Raw genomic sequence first — 17,455 nt, 5'->3', positions numbered from 1 at the left:
GGAGGTCCAATGTTTTTAAATTCAATCAATTCTAGTGGAATCGTAAAAGATGGTGAATATATTGCTAACTTATTTATTGAAGCAATAGAAAATGTAGGTTCAAACAATGTTGTTCAAGTTATTACGGATAATGCAAGTAATATGAAACTTGCCGGTACTATTGTGGAGCAAAAATATCCTCATATATTTTGGACTCCTTGTGTTGTTCATTGTTTGAATCTAGCTTTGAAAAGTATGTGCCAACCTTCGGAAAAATCACCTCACTTTACTAATTGTAAATGGATTTTAGAGTTACTTAGTGAAGTGAGTAATTTGAAGAACTTTGTTGTGAACCATGACTTGGCACATGCACTTTTTCAAAAATATTCGGATTTGTGTTTGTTGAAGGTTGGTGAAACAAGATTTGCCTCACACATCATTATGACCACCCGAATTCGTAAAGTGACCTTCTTTGGAGAAAATGGTCATGGATGATGAATGGAAGAATTATAAGGGGGATAAGGGAATTGAAGCCAAAACACGTGAAATAAAATCCCTTATAATGAATGATGAAAAATGGGATAGTATTGATTATTTCTTGAAATTTACGGAACCAATTGTTGATATGCTAAGAAGCGCCGATATTGATGGTCCAAAATTACATCTCATCTATGATATGTGGGACTCAATGATTGAGAAGGTCAAGAAAGTCATCTTTGAGCATGAGGGGAAAGATCTCATTTCCGGTCAATCAAATTTTTTTGATACTATTCATGATATTCTTGTGGCTAGGTGGAACAAAAGTAACACACCTCTACATTGTATGGCACATTCTTTGGTTCCCAAATATTATCATGAATCATGGCTTCAAGGAGAGAATGGAATTCGAAAGCTAGCTCCTAATGAAGATAGTGAAATTTCATTGAATAGAGTCAAGTGCTTTCAAAGGTACTTTAAAGATTCTAATGAAATGAAACAAGTCTCATTGGAGTATGGATCCTTTTGTAGCGGAAGTGGCTATTTTAGTGAGCCTCATGTGATTGAGGCTATGATGTATGAAGATTCTCTTTCTTGGTGGGCAAATCATGGGGTCTCGGCTCCACTTTTGCAACAATTAGCTTACAAGTTGCTTACTCAACCGGCTTCTTCCTCTTGTTGTGAAAGAAATTGGAGTACATATTCTTTGATTCACAATATCAAGAGAAATAAGTTAGCAACTTCAAGAGCCGAAGATTTAGTGTTTGTACATTATAATCTCCGGTTGTTGTCTCGCAAGAAAGAGAAATATATAAATGGGCCAAGCAAATATTGGGATGTTGGTATGTCTATATTTTCTTTATTATTTTCTTCAATTATTTAGTTTAAATGATGTTTTTTTTTTAATATAAAATCTTCTAATATATTTATTCTTTTTAATTTATTTTAGGTGGAGATCGATTTGATATTGATGAGACAACTAATGATCTAACCGAGCTTTCAATAGATGAACCTCAAATTGAAGGTGTGATATTTGAGGAAGAGTTTGAAGATTTGGAAGAAGTTGAAGAAGATGTGGAAGATGTGGAAGAGATAGCTAACTTAATTAAATAACTTGATAATTGACAATATTTTGTTGTTATGTTAATTTTAAGTTATGGATTAAGTTGAGACAATCTCTTGATTTTTGTTAAATAGTATGTTTTACACTTTTACTTGGTGTATTGAATATTGATTAGTAATTATGAATATCTAAATTGTGGATAATTATCTTTGTGTATATCTTAAATTTTAATAATTGCAGTATTTTCACTTTCACTTTGTTTCAAGAGATGAGTTACTATCCATGTTCTAAGGTTAGTTCTTCTTTTCAATTTTTATTGATTCTTTTAGTTATATTTATTCTATTGTAATTCACTAATTTGTAAATGCTTTTAATGTTTAGTTTCTGTTTTGTTGTGTCTTTGTAGGAGGAATGGAAGAGTAATCTCATCTTGAAGAATGGAAGATTGAATTCTACAAAATACATGTAAGTTTATCACAACATATCTTTCAAATTTAGAATATCTTCATAACTATATTTTTATAATATTGAAAAATTTTAGCCGTATCGCCGCACCCGTATCCATACTCGGATTCGCACCCACGAATCTTAAAGTTTGGATTTTGCCGAATCCGACTCTCAGATTCGCATCCGTCTCGGATACCCGCACCTGAGTCCGAGCAACTTAGATCTGCTGGGCCCATACCTGATTTTTACACTCATGGCATTGTGCTCAATGGTTATTTTAAGTATGGACTTGTTGAAGAAGCTTTGTTGCTCTTTAGTAAGTTGGAACGAAAGAGAGAAAATATTGATATTATATTTTACAATATTGTCATTGGTGGCTTGTGCAAAAATGGTAAACTCGACAAAGCTCGTGCCATTTTTGAGAATCTTCCTTTAATTGGAGTGCTACCAAATGTGAGAACATTCACTATAATGATAAATGGATTATGTCTTGAGGGGTTTTTGGATGAAGCTATGATATTCTACGAAATATGGAAGACAATGGTTGTTTTCCCAACAATGTCACTTACAATGTTGTTGTGCAAGGATATCTCAGGTGCAACAAAATTAGTGAAATGGCAACATTTATGAAGAAAATAGCGGGAAGGGGCTTCTCACTTGATGCAACTACAACTGAGTTACTGATAAACGTCATAAGGGAGAATCCTTCCGTCCTTGACATCATACCAGAGCTTCACTTAAGAAACAAGAAGTGATCGCTTGGTTTATTCAGCTAGGCTATGGCTGTAATACAATTTCCTTTTTATCCCTGCAAAACAAGTGGCATCCAATGCATTGCAGAAGCTGATGGCAATTAGAATGTTGCTTGAGTTTTCTAGGCAGACCTATTGAGGAGGTACTTCAATTTTGATATGTTGAGTTATTTATCAGCTCTTCTTTTTCATAGAAATCAAATGTGCTTGCACTCTTAATATGAGAAGTATGGTGACCATACCAATTTCTAAAATAATAATAATATAATGGTGAGCGTCTTTATGTGTACACGTTATAAGTCTAGTAATATCAATATTTTTAGTACTACTTAATTAACTTCAGGTATTTTTTTTGATAGAAGCACAAAGAAGAGACAAAAATCCCGTCGTTTCAATTTGTTTGTTCTACTTTCCTTCTTAGTCCGTTTAAAAAAGAATGCCTCTTTTCTACTTAGCAACTCTTTAATTCCAACTTTCCAGAACATTAAAGGGGATTTGGTACATTTGACATACCTTTAATTTTAGACTACAAGATTCAAAAGTCTTCTTTACTTTCTAACTCCGTGCCAAGTCAGAATAGGACAAACAATTATAAATAGAGGGAGTAATTGTTATCTATTTCGATTGAGAGGAATGATAGATGTCTCAATGACAAGATAAACAACATAGAGCAGATTAAATATATATGTACCTATGGTGCAGGAAGAATCTTTTTCCAGGCTAGTTAAACTAGTTTATTCTCTTTGGCCAGCCGGCTTGTTGCAACCTGTTATATGGGAATTGGGTATAAAACTGTTTTTTTTTCAATGGTAACTATAAAAAAGCTTTCTTTTGTGTATAGGAATTAAAGAAATGGGTTTTCATCGTTGAGAGTGAGCTCTTTTCTTCCTTTACTACACTTTGGAACTGTTTCTCTACATATCCAAGGATGTTAGCTAGGCTTGATTTCTGAAGAATGAAAATGTTTACTGATAGTGCGGAATAGGCTTGAATTGTAATAATTTTTGGTGTAGTATTTGATTGTTAAAAGAAAATAAAGAACACGGAGTGAGATCCATGCGTTTCAGGAGTGAACTACCACTATGGAAGATTCCTTAAGGCTCCCTATGACCTTTTTATTTTCTCATGGTTTCTACAAAAGGAGGAGATTAAAAAAAGGAAAATTTCTACAAAACCAAATATTTTAAAGATGGAAGACAAGTATTCTTGAGTTGATCACATCATTCAGAATGAGACCATTTCTACAAAAACGATTTCTCTATAAGATAATAGTTCTTTTTTCATTATTGGATTGAAGTAGATCTTTCGAGGGATATATCTTTGGAATTTGGTAGATGTTTTGTGGGATACTTGAAATAAAGGTGCTTTCTGTTGTTGAGATCCTTTTTAAATGTAAGTTCATCTACAACTATTGAAATCCGTGATCTAAGCTCCTATTGGATTGATGACAAATTGATTATGCGGTATATGTACCTTTAGTCTTTAAAGTAAGACCTTAGCTGTTGTAGCCAAATTTGAACTGTACTCTTTGTAAATCCAAAATATGGTGTTCATAGGCAAAGTGCAAGGGGAAATCCAAGCAATCATTTTCATTTAAATGTACTCAAGAATGTCGTTGTACAACCTGTCTGCTTAGTGAATCCAGTAATGCAACCACTTATGTTTTCATGCCATGAATTGTGCTCAACTGCTCATATGGAAGAACATGGTTTTGAAAGCACTAAAATATCTGACATTTTGAGAGACAAGGGTAAAGGCACTAATGATTCTCGGCTCTGGTACACTACATATGATACTCTATATGATGTTGTGCAATCAACTAGTATCTTCATGTTTTGTCTAAACTGACTTTGCATCTCACCGTTGACATTGCACACTTAGTAATTTCACATATAGACAATATTAAAAGTAACCACATTTGGCAGAAAGTGCAAGTTAGCACACAATTATAAGAAAATGGTTTGGTCATGTCTTGCATAGTCACCTCTAGATACACCAGTCAATAAGTGTAAAATCATGGTGAGTGAATGTGTTGAAAAGGAACTAGATAGACTTAATATCACATGGAAGGAAGTTGCTTAGATAGACCTACAATCTCTTAGAATCCACAGTAGAACTAGAGAAAAATAAGGCATGTTGGAGAAATATATCTATATAGTCTATGCCAAATTGTTTTTCTCCCTATTCGAAAGTTGAGATTATTTTTTAGTTATTAGTATGCTTACTTTAAGTCATATGTTCTCTAGGATTCTTTTAGTCATGTTAGAGATTTATATACCAGTAAAAATTAAAGTTTAGTACTCTTTATTTTGTATGTTATTATCCAAGATGAAATTTAATAAAGTGACATGATCATATAGTCGATCCCAGGCTCCCAGCTTGTTAATTCTTTGTTTTTTTGTTTTTTTTTTGTACTTTAATTCTCCTTATTAATTCTTAGGTATGGTAACTGATATGTTTCTAATCCACTTACGAGTCTAGGGATGTAATGCTGGTTCTATTATGAGAACTTTGGTTGCATAGATTCATATGGCATAACATAATGTCAGAGCTTTTGTCGTTGTGAATCTTGGGAAAATAAGTCAACAACAACATACCCAGTGTAGTCCCACAAAAATTTTCTAGGAAGGGTAGAGTATACGTAGGCCTTACCCCTACTTCAGAGATAGAGAGGTTGTTTAGACCCTCGACTCAAGAAAAATTCAATCCAAAGCATTCCTGAGAAAATAAGTCAACCACTACAGAAAGAGGTATCAACCACTTTTAAAAGAAATTGGTGTCTTCTTTATCACCTTTAAAAGTTGGTGATGCTACCTCTCTACTTATCTATAGGAGTTTTGAACTTTGAAATTTTTCCTTGATCATGTCTCCACCATGGCAGATCTCGGTTGAAGGCAAGGGGGTTCCTCCACCGGAAAATATAGTGTATATAGGGTCAAATTTTTGTTTTTTGTATATATATTAAATGTTGAATCCTCTTGATACAAGCCAAAAGCTCAACTCATTAGTAACTGGGGTTCAACTTCTCTTAGAGAACACAGGTTCAATTCTTGCTAACTACAACTTTAATCTTTTTAACTCTAGGCGCTCTTTTTTTTGTTTTGGAACCATCATGGAAAAAATCCCACTTCCGCCACTAGTCTCACATGTAATTTATCATAGTTGTCTTTAAACATTTTTCTTATCGCGGTGGTGTTCGGACCATCTTTTGCACACCTTGACTATTCTACTGAGTACCTCTTACCTCCTAACAGAGTTACCGGGTAACTCTGACTACCAAATATGTTTAGTTGTCTTTTAACGCATTAAGTTTTCTATGGAATATTGAATCATATGGACACTATAAGATAGGAATAATATATACCTAATTTCTTCTGAATTATGGTTTATCGGTGTGATCCTGATCTGTCACAAATCACACCCAAGGGTGTGACTTAGTGGTCAATAAAGTTGTTGAGAATCTCGAGGTCTCCGGTTCAAAACTCATCGAAGACAAAAAACACTAGGTGATTCTTTCCATCTGTCCTAGCCTTGGTGGACGGAATTACTTGGTACCTGTTGGTGGCAAGTATCCATGGAATTAGTCGAGGTGTGTGAAAGCTGGCCCGGACACCACGATCATAAATAAAAATGATCTATGACAAATCTAACCTTGCCTCTTGAATCATTTGAATGTTAGCTGTGATTTTTCTTGCTTCTCCTTCATTAACGTAATAAAGTACACCTGAGCTGAAGGTCTTTTCGGAAACAGTCTCTCTACCTTCACGAGGTAGTGGTAAGGTCTGCGTACATTCTACCCTCCCCAGACCTCACTTGTGGATTTCACTGGGTATGTTATTGTTTTTGTGTTATAGTGCTGGTAACTTTAGTTACAGTGATGACGAGTAGAGTTTTTCATGATCATGTCTCCACGTGTAGCTTCATCATAGTAGTCGTTAAGATTTTTAGTTGTCTATGGAATATTGAATCATGTGGACACTATTAGATAAGAGTAATATATATCTAATTTCTTCTACGTTTTGGTTTTTCAGTGTGATCATGTTTCGTCACAAAATTAACCTCATATCTGGAGTCTGGAATCATTTGGATGTGAATTGTCAGATGTGATCTTATGGTAATCTAATTCTCTTTCTTTTCTTCTTTTTAAGCAAGGTCACTGAGTGTATTTCCCAATGACTATTTTATTTATTTATCAAAAGTAATTTACATCTATGAACTGCTTCAATGGATTTCTGCTTCCACGTATGAGTGAATGAGATTTTTTGTTGTTTTTCATGCCCTTTGATTGATGCTTGACTCGATTTTGTTCAGATCTAGTTAGCCACTGTTTGGTCACATATGGATTTATCTTCTTATTTCTCTGTTGTCAGCTTCTCCCTTGATGTCAGCTTCTCTGTTCTAGTTGTCTAAGGTATGAACTGATTTGTTGCATTTTTGTATTTTTCCGTATGTTCAAGTAAGATGTATGAGTTGGTGTATCTGATGATTTGTGTGTACTTTGATTTGGGCTTCTACAAAATTCAGTGAATTTTCGTACAATAGAATGAGCATCTACTGATGCCAATACCACACATCGTACAATCACCCACCGATTTAGTATTTTCTCAAAAATATGATTCCTGTTATGTGTTTGTTGTACATGTCTGTGAATGTCCCCATTTCTGGGTTTATTGTCCTGCATTGGCTTTTCTTTGTTGTTTTTGTTGTTCTTACTCTGATGAGCTTTATATGTTTGTATATGCAGTGTTCGCATCTTTAACTGTCTTGCCTTGCAAAAATGAGCAAACTGTTAGCATAAAAAAACATTTTCCCTGTTCTCCTCTCATAGGATTTGAACTAAAGAGCTTTCTCCTCCTTTTTGTGCTATCTGTCTCATTTCCTGCATGGTCTAACCCTGAGATACGGCTCGTTCAACTTGTCACTGTTTATCCAGAGCCATATTAGCTAGATGATCAGACAACTTGTTTCCTTCCCTGAGTATGTCACCTCTTAGACTCAAATGAAGATAAACATTATTTCTTGGAATGTAAGGGGGCTGAATGGGGGGAGCAAAATGAGTCTCATTAGGAGTTTAACTAAACAGTGGGGGGCTGACGTCTATGTCTTTGTAGAGACAAAGTTGAGGGGAGTTGACAATGCTTTATTTAAAGAGGTGTGGGCAAATAGGTGGATGGGTGGGTAGAAGTGGAGGGATTGTAGTAATGTGGGACAAAAGGGTATTGGAAGGGGGAGCTAATAGGGACTGCTGGTCAGATGCTTACATGTAAACTAGAAGGCATAGTACAAAATCTCACTTGGTTTTAAGTGCAGTTTATGCTGACTGCAACCCAATAATAAGAAAGGAAATAGTGGAGGGAGCTGACAACAATTAGAAACTCCTTCGAAGGACCATGGGTGGTGTGTGGCAACTTCAATGTTACAAGATATCCAAACGAAAGAACTGGCAGCCATTATCTGTCTGGAGAAATGACAGAGTTCACTGACTGGATCAACGAGATGGAGTTATTTGACCCTCCTTTATTTAGAGGATCTTATACTTGGAGAAGGGGTGAGAACCACACAACAGCCTCCAGAATTGAAAGATTCCTCTACTCTAATCATTGGGAAGAATTGTTCCCGCAAATTAGACAAAGTGTGCTCCCGAGAGTAGGCTTTGATCATAGTCCAATAGCTCTAAACTGTGGAAAGCTAAATCTCAAGAAGACTTATTTTAAGTTTGAGCAATGGTGGATGAGGGTGGAAGGGTTCAGAGAAAAAGTAAAAGAATGGTGGGCATCCTTCACTGTAAATGGAACAACTTCTTTTAGGTTGGCAACAAAACTAAAGCTACTCAAAGGGAGATTGAAGGAATGGGAGCTGGAGAATAGAGGCAACTAGAAACATAGAAAGGAGGATATGTTGAACCAGATTGCTAGTCTTGAAACTATCCAGGAACAGAGAACACTCAATGTGAAGGAGAGTCTACACAAAGCTAAGTTATTCAATGAGTTTGCAGAAATTTCCAAGAATGAGGAAATAGCGTGGAGACAAAGGTCCAGGGTACAATGGCTCAAGCAAGGGGATAAAAATACCAAATACTTTCAGGAAATGGCAACATCACACAGAAGATTCAATACAATCGAGAAGTTAGAAGTGGAAGGTGTGATTATTTCCGAACCAGAGGTGATCAAGAACGAAGTTGTAAGCTTTTACCAGAAACTCTACAAGGAATCAGAACAATAGAGGCCACATTTTAATCTCCAAGGGAGTGAAAGCATCAGTGTGGAGGGAAAAGAGTGGCTACAAAGACAATTTGAGGAAGATGAAGTCCTTGAGATACTCAAGTTGTGTTCCAGTGACAAGGCCCCAGGTCCGGATGGTTTCCCGATGAGTTTTTATCAAAGCTTGTGGGAAATGCTTAAGGAAGACATACTGAGCATCTTGAGGCAATTTCATGATCACCAAGTGTTTGAGAAGAGCCTAAATGCAACCTATATGGCATTGATCCCAAAAAGGTGGGAGCTGTGGAACTAAGAGATTTCAGACCTATAAGCTTGATAAGTGGAATATACAAGATCATTGCCAAGATACTAGCAGAAAGGTTAAAGAAAATGATCAGTAAGCTTGTGAATAAACACCAGATGGCCTTCATAAAAGGTAGGCAGATCATTGATGCAACACTTATAGCAAGTGAGTGTGTGGACACCAGAGTCAAAGGAGATGATCCAGGAATTATGTGCAAGCTGGACATAGAGAAGGCTTATGATCATGTCAATTGGGGCTTCCTAATCATGATTCTAAAACAAATGGGTTTTGGGGATAAATGGCTGAAGTGGATCGATTATTGCATTAAAACTGTTAGGTTCTCCATTTTAGTGAATGGAGACCCTGTTGGTTTTTTCCCATCAGAAAGGGGTCTAAGGCAGGAGACCCACTCTCTCCTTTCCTTTTCATCCTAGCCATGGAGGGCTATAATAGTATGATGAGAGTAGCTACCCAAAATAATTGGTTAAAAGGCTTCAAGGTCCGCAACTCTTCAAAAAGGGAAATGCAGATTTGTCATCTGCTTTATGCAGATGACACCATTATTTTCTGTGAAGCCAAGGCTGAACAGGTTACCTTTATAAGAATGACTTTGGTGGTTTTTGAAGCAGTCTCGGGTTTATCAGTAAATTGGAGGAAAAGCAGCATTTTTCCAATTAAAGAAATCCCTCAACTTCAGAGCCTAGCAAGGATATTGGGGTGTAAAGTAGAACATCTTCCCACTACTTACTTGGGCATGCCATTGGGACACAATCATAAGGAGCTAGAAATTTGGGACGGCATAATTGAAAAGACAGAGAAGAAATTGGCCAATTGGAAAGCTCAGTATATCTCTTTAGGAGGGAGAGTCACTTTAATAAACTCTGTGTTGGACTCTCTTCCAACTTATGTTATGTCTTTATTCCCTATGCCTGCCAAAGTGGAAGAAAGACTTGACAAACTGAGAAGAGATTTCTTGTGGAAAGGGAATAAAGAAGGGAAGGGTTTGCATTTAGTCAAATGGCAGACTGCACAGTTACATAAACAATCTGGTGGACTTGGAATCAGAAACTTGGGGTTGCAGAATAGATGTCTCTTGTCAAAATGGCTATGGAGGTTCAACACTGAGGAAGAAGCACTGTGGAGGGAGGTGATAGTCAACAAGTACGGGTGAATGGGAATTGGGTCTCCAACTCTGTGAATAGCACTTACGGGGTGTCAGCTTGGAGAACAATAAGAAATTTGTGGCCTGATCTAAGTAGAAACATAGTCTACAAGGTGGGAAATGGGACGAAAATCCTATTCTGGAAAGAGAATTAGAATGGAAATGAGGCACTGATGGGCTGGGCTTATTTCCTGACCTATTTTCCTTGTGTACCAATCCGGAAGAAACAGTGGCTGAGGTATGGTCTATTCATGGATGGAATATTGTGTTTAGAAGGCATTTAAATGACTAGGAGATTGGGAGAGTGGCTGAGCTATTACATGTTCTCAATGGTTTTAATGGGTTATCAGCAGAAAAAGATTCTATCGTATGGAAACACTCTAGAGATGGAAGCCTTTCTGTTAACAAGTTATATATTAAGGAGGTGAATGAGTATCCAGGTGGTAAACTTGGCCCTTGGAAGCAGATTTGGAGGAACAAGGTGCCAACCAAGGTAAAGTGTTCTCCTAGTTGGTTGCCAGAAGAGCATGCTCCACTCATGAGAAATTGAAAATGAGGTGTTTCTATATTGCTTTTTGGTGCTCTCTCTGTAATGAGACTGAGGAAACCAACAACCATTTGTTCCTCCATTGCAAAGTGACAATACAATTGTGGAACCTTTTTTTGGGACTAACACATAGAGAATGGATTATGCCTGAGCATACATCAGATCTACTTAGTTGCTGGATCAGCAGAGGGAGGAGAAAATCTAAGAAAAAGTGGTGGAGTATAATACCATCATGCATTTGGTGGTGTATTTGGAAAGAAAGAAATAGCAGATGCTATGATAACAAAGCTAATTCAATAGATAAAGTCAAATGGAACTGCTTGACTACTTTTTATTTTTGGTGTAAAGAGGAAGGGATAGAAGAAGCTGCACAAATTTTGGATTTTATAGGCACTTTGTAATCTATTAGCTCTTTTTGTTTTTTCTCTTGTTGGAAACCAATTTTTGGAGGTCTCCAGCATATCCTTAATGCTGATGAATACAACATTATCTTTATCAACAAAAAAAAAAAGTATGTGAGTGATTACCACTGTCCTTTCTCTCCTGAGTCTCCATATTTCTTCGATAATGGTCACTATATTCCAGGGAACTTCCCAAACCCTCTATTACGTTTTTCAGTACTAGAGAACCTATCTCAATGAATATTCTCTCAATTTGTTAGTCTTTTTGTACTTCAAAGCGAATAGGAATGCCAAAGCTTCAGCTTGTATGTTTGTACTGAAAGGTTCTTCAATCTCCTTAGCCTGTGCTTGTATGACATCTCCATTGGTATATTTTACACAGAATCCCCAAGAGCTCCTCCCAGGATTTCCTCTTGAGGCCCCGACTGTGTTCACCTTCACCCAACCTGTGTCTGGTGGCTTCGAAATAACTTTGATGATCTTCACGGTGTGAGATTACCTATATATGGCTTCCACCATTGTGCATATTTGAGATTTTTCTTCCTTGCCTTCATGAACTGAATCGAAGTGCACATCACCTGATATATTAGTTTGGTATTGGATATTTTTCCTCCATGCCTCAACGACTTCCTCTTTTTCCATAGCTCCCACAATATAATAGATGGCACTGCTTGAAACATATAACTCACTTGCAGATGTGCAGGCATCCCCCACCATATGCTTATCAATTGAGTAAGGTGTAGATTTTGATTAACATTGCAATAAATAGAATTTGATATGAACATTTGGCGAATAATAGAAGAAAATACAAGCGCAGTGGATAAGGAACATGTCAGAATCTACAAAAATATTTCCAAACATACTGAGCTGCTGGAGAATATAGAGGAATACATGATTTATATCTTCCACTCTAGGATATTCACAACAATGACATCTTGATGGAAACTGAATTCCCCATTTTTTCAAAGTAACATCCAGTGGCAATTTAGCTTTCCACAGTCTCTACATGAAAAAAGAGATCTTGATAGGCAAATCTTTAACCACTTCAGCTTATATATTTTGTTGACCTCCCATCTTTGTCTCGTTACCTGGAAGGCAGACACTACTGTGAATTTTCCTCTTGCTTCTAGCTTCCAGTTTCCAGTATGGTCTATCTAATTCCTCCTCCTCTTTAGGTGGGTCCACCTTTTCTAGAATATGTTCTGCCAACCCTTGAGGAAGAATTCTTCTCAATGTATTTTCTTGCCATTGCCCCCCTTCAGCTGTTTCTTTGACTAGTATAATTGTAAGATCACACTCAACATTTGGTGGAATGATTTGACATAAAGCACACAGTCCTGTCCAATTGTCTAACCAGAAGTATGAGTTGCCCTCTTTAATCAACATAATATAGTACATTTCATATTTATGAATATTCAGCTGACATTAATACAGACAAGTGCTAGGTTTAAAAGTTTTAAATCTCCATTTTCTACTGTCTAGTTCTTCAAGATGATTTACTAGATGACGCACAAATAGTTGGTCATGTGTAATTTATTACAACCAAATACTCTTTGTGCTTTCTTTTGTCCCCTCCTCTCTCTTATTAATTCTCTTGATGAAAATTACGTCAGGAAAGTTTATGGAACTGGGAAAGATTATCCAAGCAACGGAAGTTGGGAACTTTATGACAGAAGAGGTAAATTTGATGGCTCTTCTTATATAAAAGAAATGTGCAGTATTGATATGTGCTTCCTGCCAAAAGCTAGATCTGTAGTTAGATAGCAAGAGATTCTTTTACAATGATGTCAAATATGTTTGTGTAGGTGGTAGAACAAGCTCATCACAGTCGCACCAGAAACTGAAGTAAGAAAGTGATGCAATTGGTCACAGGTGTTAGTTTTTGCTTTATTTCTCAAACCTCTAGCCTTTTTCTAGTGAAGATAAGCTTATTAAATACTTTGCAACATAGTCTATCCGCTTCCTGGCTCATTCCTCCCTTTCACAGTCACTACACCTTTCCAAAGGTTATGTTCTATCCTTGTGGAGACTAATACGTTTCTACTGTTGCAAAGCTGAAAATCCTGGGAAATTGCTCCTTGAAATGGCTTGTTCCATATCCATCTGTCTTTACCCGAATAGGATTTTTCTACCACCTCCCAGTTTAATTTGAATGTGCTTTGGGAATTTGCTCTATAAGTTTCTGACGAATTATGTATGGTCTTCACCTTTTTGTTTGTGCCACATTATACTATTAACAGACGCTACTGCTTTTCTTCATAACCTATCTGTAGTTTTGAGTCGGTTTGAATCCTCAGAACTTGACTTCATGATTTATTAAGATGATAGAATGACAAGTTTATTATTCCTTTTACTGCTTGGAGGAGGGATGACTCATATTTGATGTTTTGCTTCTTCTCCAAGTTTGAATTTCATGCGGCAATGTTCAGTTTTTTGGATTTGAACATGTTCTACTCAAGCGGTGGAGCCTGGATTTGAAGTTTATGGGTTTTGAATTTGTCACCAAACCTGGTAGTTCGTCTTAGTTAGTGGGCTCGCACTTAAATAATAATATATATTTAATAAAATTCTTGACACAAGTACAGGGTCTAAGCAATAGCTACTGGGTTTGCCCGAACCTGTAGCTAATACTCTCCCTCTGCCCCTATTCTCCGGAAAACTAATTGACCTATTTGTTATGCTGCAGGCTCATAAAATGATCGGATCAGTTCTCGTAATAGTATCTTGATGTGGTTGCATTGGAGCGGCGACAAGGATTGGTTGTTGCATCTGCATGAGTGGTTTACATTGATGATTTATTATGTATCTGTGGAACATTTCTAGTTAGATTTTGAGATCTTACTTGCATAGCTTCTCTTTCGAATTAACTTGGATGAGTTTTTGACCATTTTGGGCTTAATTTAAACTTGGTCAAATGTCCGTGGTGATTTACAAGAATCGTCTTGAACTTTTGACCTCATTTGTACCACGAGCAAAACTTCCAGTTCAACAAGTTTTGACTTTTAGCTCAGAAGGTTTGTCCATGGAGCAAGCGGGGATTAAAAGTTCAAGATCATGTAATTTTAAGATGGGAAAGGGGTCAAATATGCCCCTAAACTATTCGAAAATGTTTAGATATACCTCCCGTTTGAAGTTTGGCTCATCTGTGCCCTCGCCATCCAACTTCTCACGTAGATATGTAGAGGCGTATCTAGGATCTCAAGAACATGGGGGCACCATTATCTTCAAAATAGGCAATTAATTCAATTATATAAATTTTACGGTGAGAACAAGTTGACGAGCAAGTAGGTAGTAGCAATCTTTATATAGTAATATATTAGCAAAAAACATCATTCACTTACAATTGTCCTCGACGAGTTTTCATATTTTGAAAACGGTCAATAATGGCATCATTACTTACATTTTTAAATATACTACGCTCTATATAGCAAACTAAACAACCATTCAAAAGATCTTCATCCATCCTATTACGCAAATCATTCTTTATGTACTTCATTGATGAGAATGCTCTTTCCACGCTTGCGGTAGCAACAGGAATAATCAAAGTTAGCTTCACAAGTAGATACACAAGTGACCAAGTTTGATCTAGTTTTGTCTCTATCATCACTTTTGCAAGATCCTTGATTCCCTTCAAGTTGAGAAACTTGCTATCACACTTTTGAGCATAGACAATAAAATCATCAAGTTGAAAATTGAGTTCCCGAAGCTCTTTATCACCAAACTCACTTGGGTAGTACTCGGCTAGTTTCATTATCCTATCCTTGTGAAAATTAGCAAATGAATCAACCGGACTCAAACTAGCCATACCGAGGAGCAAGTCACTAGTCACCACATCAAAACGATTATTGAGTTCTTGAAGTGCCAAATCAATGACGGCATAAAATACTTCCACACGAAAGTGATGCAAATATGAAATATTGGACCTCTTACGCTTCGACTTCCCATTAGAGTAGTCTTCATTCATTTTGGGAATTGAAATTCCATGTTTACCACAAAATAAGCTAACCTCATCCATCATAGAGTCCCATTCATCCTCTCTCATCATTTGCAATCGTTTCTTTGAAAGGTCAAGCAATCCCATAGCATTAACAATATCTTGATCTTTCTTTTGTAAAACTTTATTCAACTCATTCGTCAATAGCAACACCTTAAACATCAAGTGCAACATAAAGACAAATTCAAATTCATGAATCTTGCTCAAAAGATTTTCCGCCGTAAATCTATCAAGATAATAAGGACAATCACGTTTCATATTCTTAAGCACATTAACAATTGAAGAAAAAAGAATCAGGAAATTGTCCAAGGTTTTAAAATGAGACCCCCAACGAGTATCACCCGGTCGTTGGAGGCCACGTTCTTGATTCAAACCTTGCCCTGTATGAACTTCTCCAAATTTAAGCAACTCTTCCAACTTATCTTCTTGATGTTGTCGAAGTGAATCTCTGCGTTTAAATGAAGCTCCAATAGTATTCAAAATATTAGTGAGAACATAAAAAAAATTATCCACATCCGAATTCTTTTTGGAAAGACCTACAAGTGCCAATTGCAATTGGTGAGCAAAACAGTGAATAGAATATGCAGATGACGTATCTTGTAAAATCAAAGACTTGAGACCATTTATTTCCCCTTGCATATTACTAGCCCCATCATAACCTTGACCACGTATTTTGGATGTACATAATGAGTGATCCAAAAGCAAAGAATAAATTGCCTTTTTTAATGATTGAGAAGATGTATCATTTACATGGACAATACCCCCAAGAATCGCTCTATCACCATTCCACTTTTGTTGACATATCTCAAAATTAGAGCCATTTGCTCCTTATGAGAAACATCCTTTGATTCATCAACTAATATTCCAAAATAATCACCGTCCAAGTCTTCAATGATAGCCTTAGTTATTTCTTTAGCACAAGCCTCCACAATATCTTTTTGAATTGTCGGACAAATCATCATATCATTTTGTGGAGCATTACCTAATATTACTCTTCCCACATCAAAACTTCTATCCCCATACCATTTCAAAAGTTCAAGAAAAGCACCCTTATATTCGGAACCTTCACTTTCATCATGTCCACGAAATGGAAATCCCGATGTCAAGAGAAATCTTGCTACATCAATTGAGGCATTTAAACGCATCCGATAATCACTTCTTGCCTTTTCACTTTGCTTGTCAAAAGAAGATTGGATCAATTGTCGGTGGTTTTTCAAATCTTGCATCCTATTGAAACATTTATGATGGATACTATTTACCTTACCAACATGTTTTTTGAATCTTTCTAAAGCTTTGTTCCAACACCTAAAACCATCTCTTGTAAATGAATCTCCGGCATTTCCACGACTTTCAAGTTCATTCTTGAACAAAAAACAACACAAACAAAATGTTGTGTCTGCTTTAATGCTATATTCCAACCATTGAGATCTTCTCTTAAACCAAGTTGGTCGAAATTGACGCATTTTATCTCCAAACTTAGTTTTAGGGAAGATATGATCAACAGGTTGACATGGCTTTTTTTTAATGTACCGCATCTCGAATATTAGGACCATAAGATGAAATAGGCATTCGATCTTTGGGATCTGCTTCCAGAGATTTAAAATCAAGTATATTATCCATATTTGAAAGTGGAAAAGAATTTGTATGTCTTTGAACTTCCGGAGCAACTTGTGAACTCACAAATGGTTGATTAGAGCTAGAACTTGGTTGGCCATCTTTTGGCTTTGGTAACTTGATGAGAAACTTATCCATTTATGATTTGATGAATTGATTGTAAGAATTATTTTACCTACAAAATTAAATATTCACACTTCTATTCAATCTTATAAAAACAAAATAATTTTTAAAAAATATAAGCACAAATAACAAGTTTACTAATAAAAGAATCACAATTATTAGATAACTATTTAGAAATCAAGAAATTCTTATAAATTTAAATATTCAAGCAATCAAATAATGGAACCACTTCATAAATCAAGAAAAACATATAAAACAAATGAAGTACATTAATAAATAAAAAAAAATTTTAGATAACATACCTTGTTACTTGTTCTCAAATCTCACTTCTACTTCACCATGAACAACAAAGTGGAAATGTGGAATGAAGCCAAAAGAAGAACAATATGATG

The 17,455-nt window shown here is 36.2% G+C and overlaps 4 protein-coding genes across 4 annotated transcripts in view; 2 read left to right on the top strand and 2 right to left on the bottom strand.

The window, feature by feature from the left end:
* The window catches only part of LOC102597059 (pentatricopeptide repeat-containing protein At1g64100-like), a 30,439-nt gene extending 15,651 nt beyond the window's left edge, over positions 1-14,788 (top strand). The window contains 10 exon segments of the mRNA XM_015307164.1: positions 565-1,298; positions 1,406-1,539; positions 1,926-1,984; positions 2,053-2,477; positions 2,480-2,861; positions 6,750-6,832; positions 7,089-7,129; positions 12,946-13,010; positions 13,138-13,204; positions 14,019-14,788. Coding sequence (XP_015162650.1) covers positions 565-1,298; positions 1,406-1,539; positions 1,926-1,984; positions 2,053-2,477; positions 2,480-2,721 — 1,594 coding nt within the window. The 3' untranslated portion in view covers positions 2,722-2,861; positions 6,750-6,832; positions 7,089-7,129; ... (1 more) ...; positions 13,138-13,204; positions 14,019-14,788.
* Positions 10-1,740, top strand: LOC102602916 (uncharacterized). The gene is made up of 2 exons (XM_006344003.2): positions 10-1,298; positions 1,406-1,740. The coding sequence occupies exons 1-2, from the start codon at positions 461-463 to the stop codon at positions 1,567-1,569; spliced, it is 1,002 nt and encodes a 333-aa protein (XP_006344065.1). The 5' UTR covers positions 10-460; the 3' UTR covers positions 1,570-1,740.
* LOC107059986 (uncharacterized) lies at positions 12,383-15,965 on the bottom strand. Its single transcript, XM_015307163.1, has 2 exons — positions 14,733-15,965; positions 12,383-12,751 (listed from the first exon to the last, which is right to left on the bottom strand). Exons 1-2 carry the CDS (start codon positions 15,963-15,965, stop codon positions 12,383-12,385), a joined length of 1,602 nt encoding a protein of 533 aa, XP_015162649.1.
* A 107-nt stretch (positions 15,966-16,072) lies between these two features.
* Positions 16,073-16,789, bottom strand: LOC107059985 (zinc finger MYM-type protein 1-like). The gene has a single exon (XM_015307162.1). The coding sequence runs from the start codon at positions 16,787-16,789 to the stop codon at positions 16,073-16,075; it is 717 nt and encodes a 238-aa protein (XP_015162648.1).
* Between the last annotated feature and the right edge of the window lie 666 nt (positions 16,790-17,455).

Source organism: Solanum tuberosum, unplaced genomic scaffold, assembly GCF_000226075.1.
Source record: "Solanum tuberosum cultivar DM 1-3 516 R44 unplaced genomic scaffold, SolTub_3.0 scf00052, whole genome shotgun sequence".
Lineage (NCBI taxonomy): Eukaryota > Viridiplantae > Streptophyta > Magnoliopsida > Solanales > Solanaceae > Solanum > Solanum tuberosum.
This window is presented reverse-complemented; position numbering and strand designations above follow the sequence as displayed.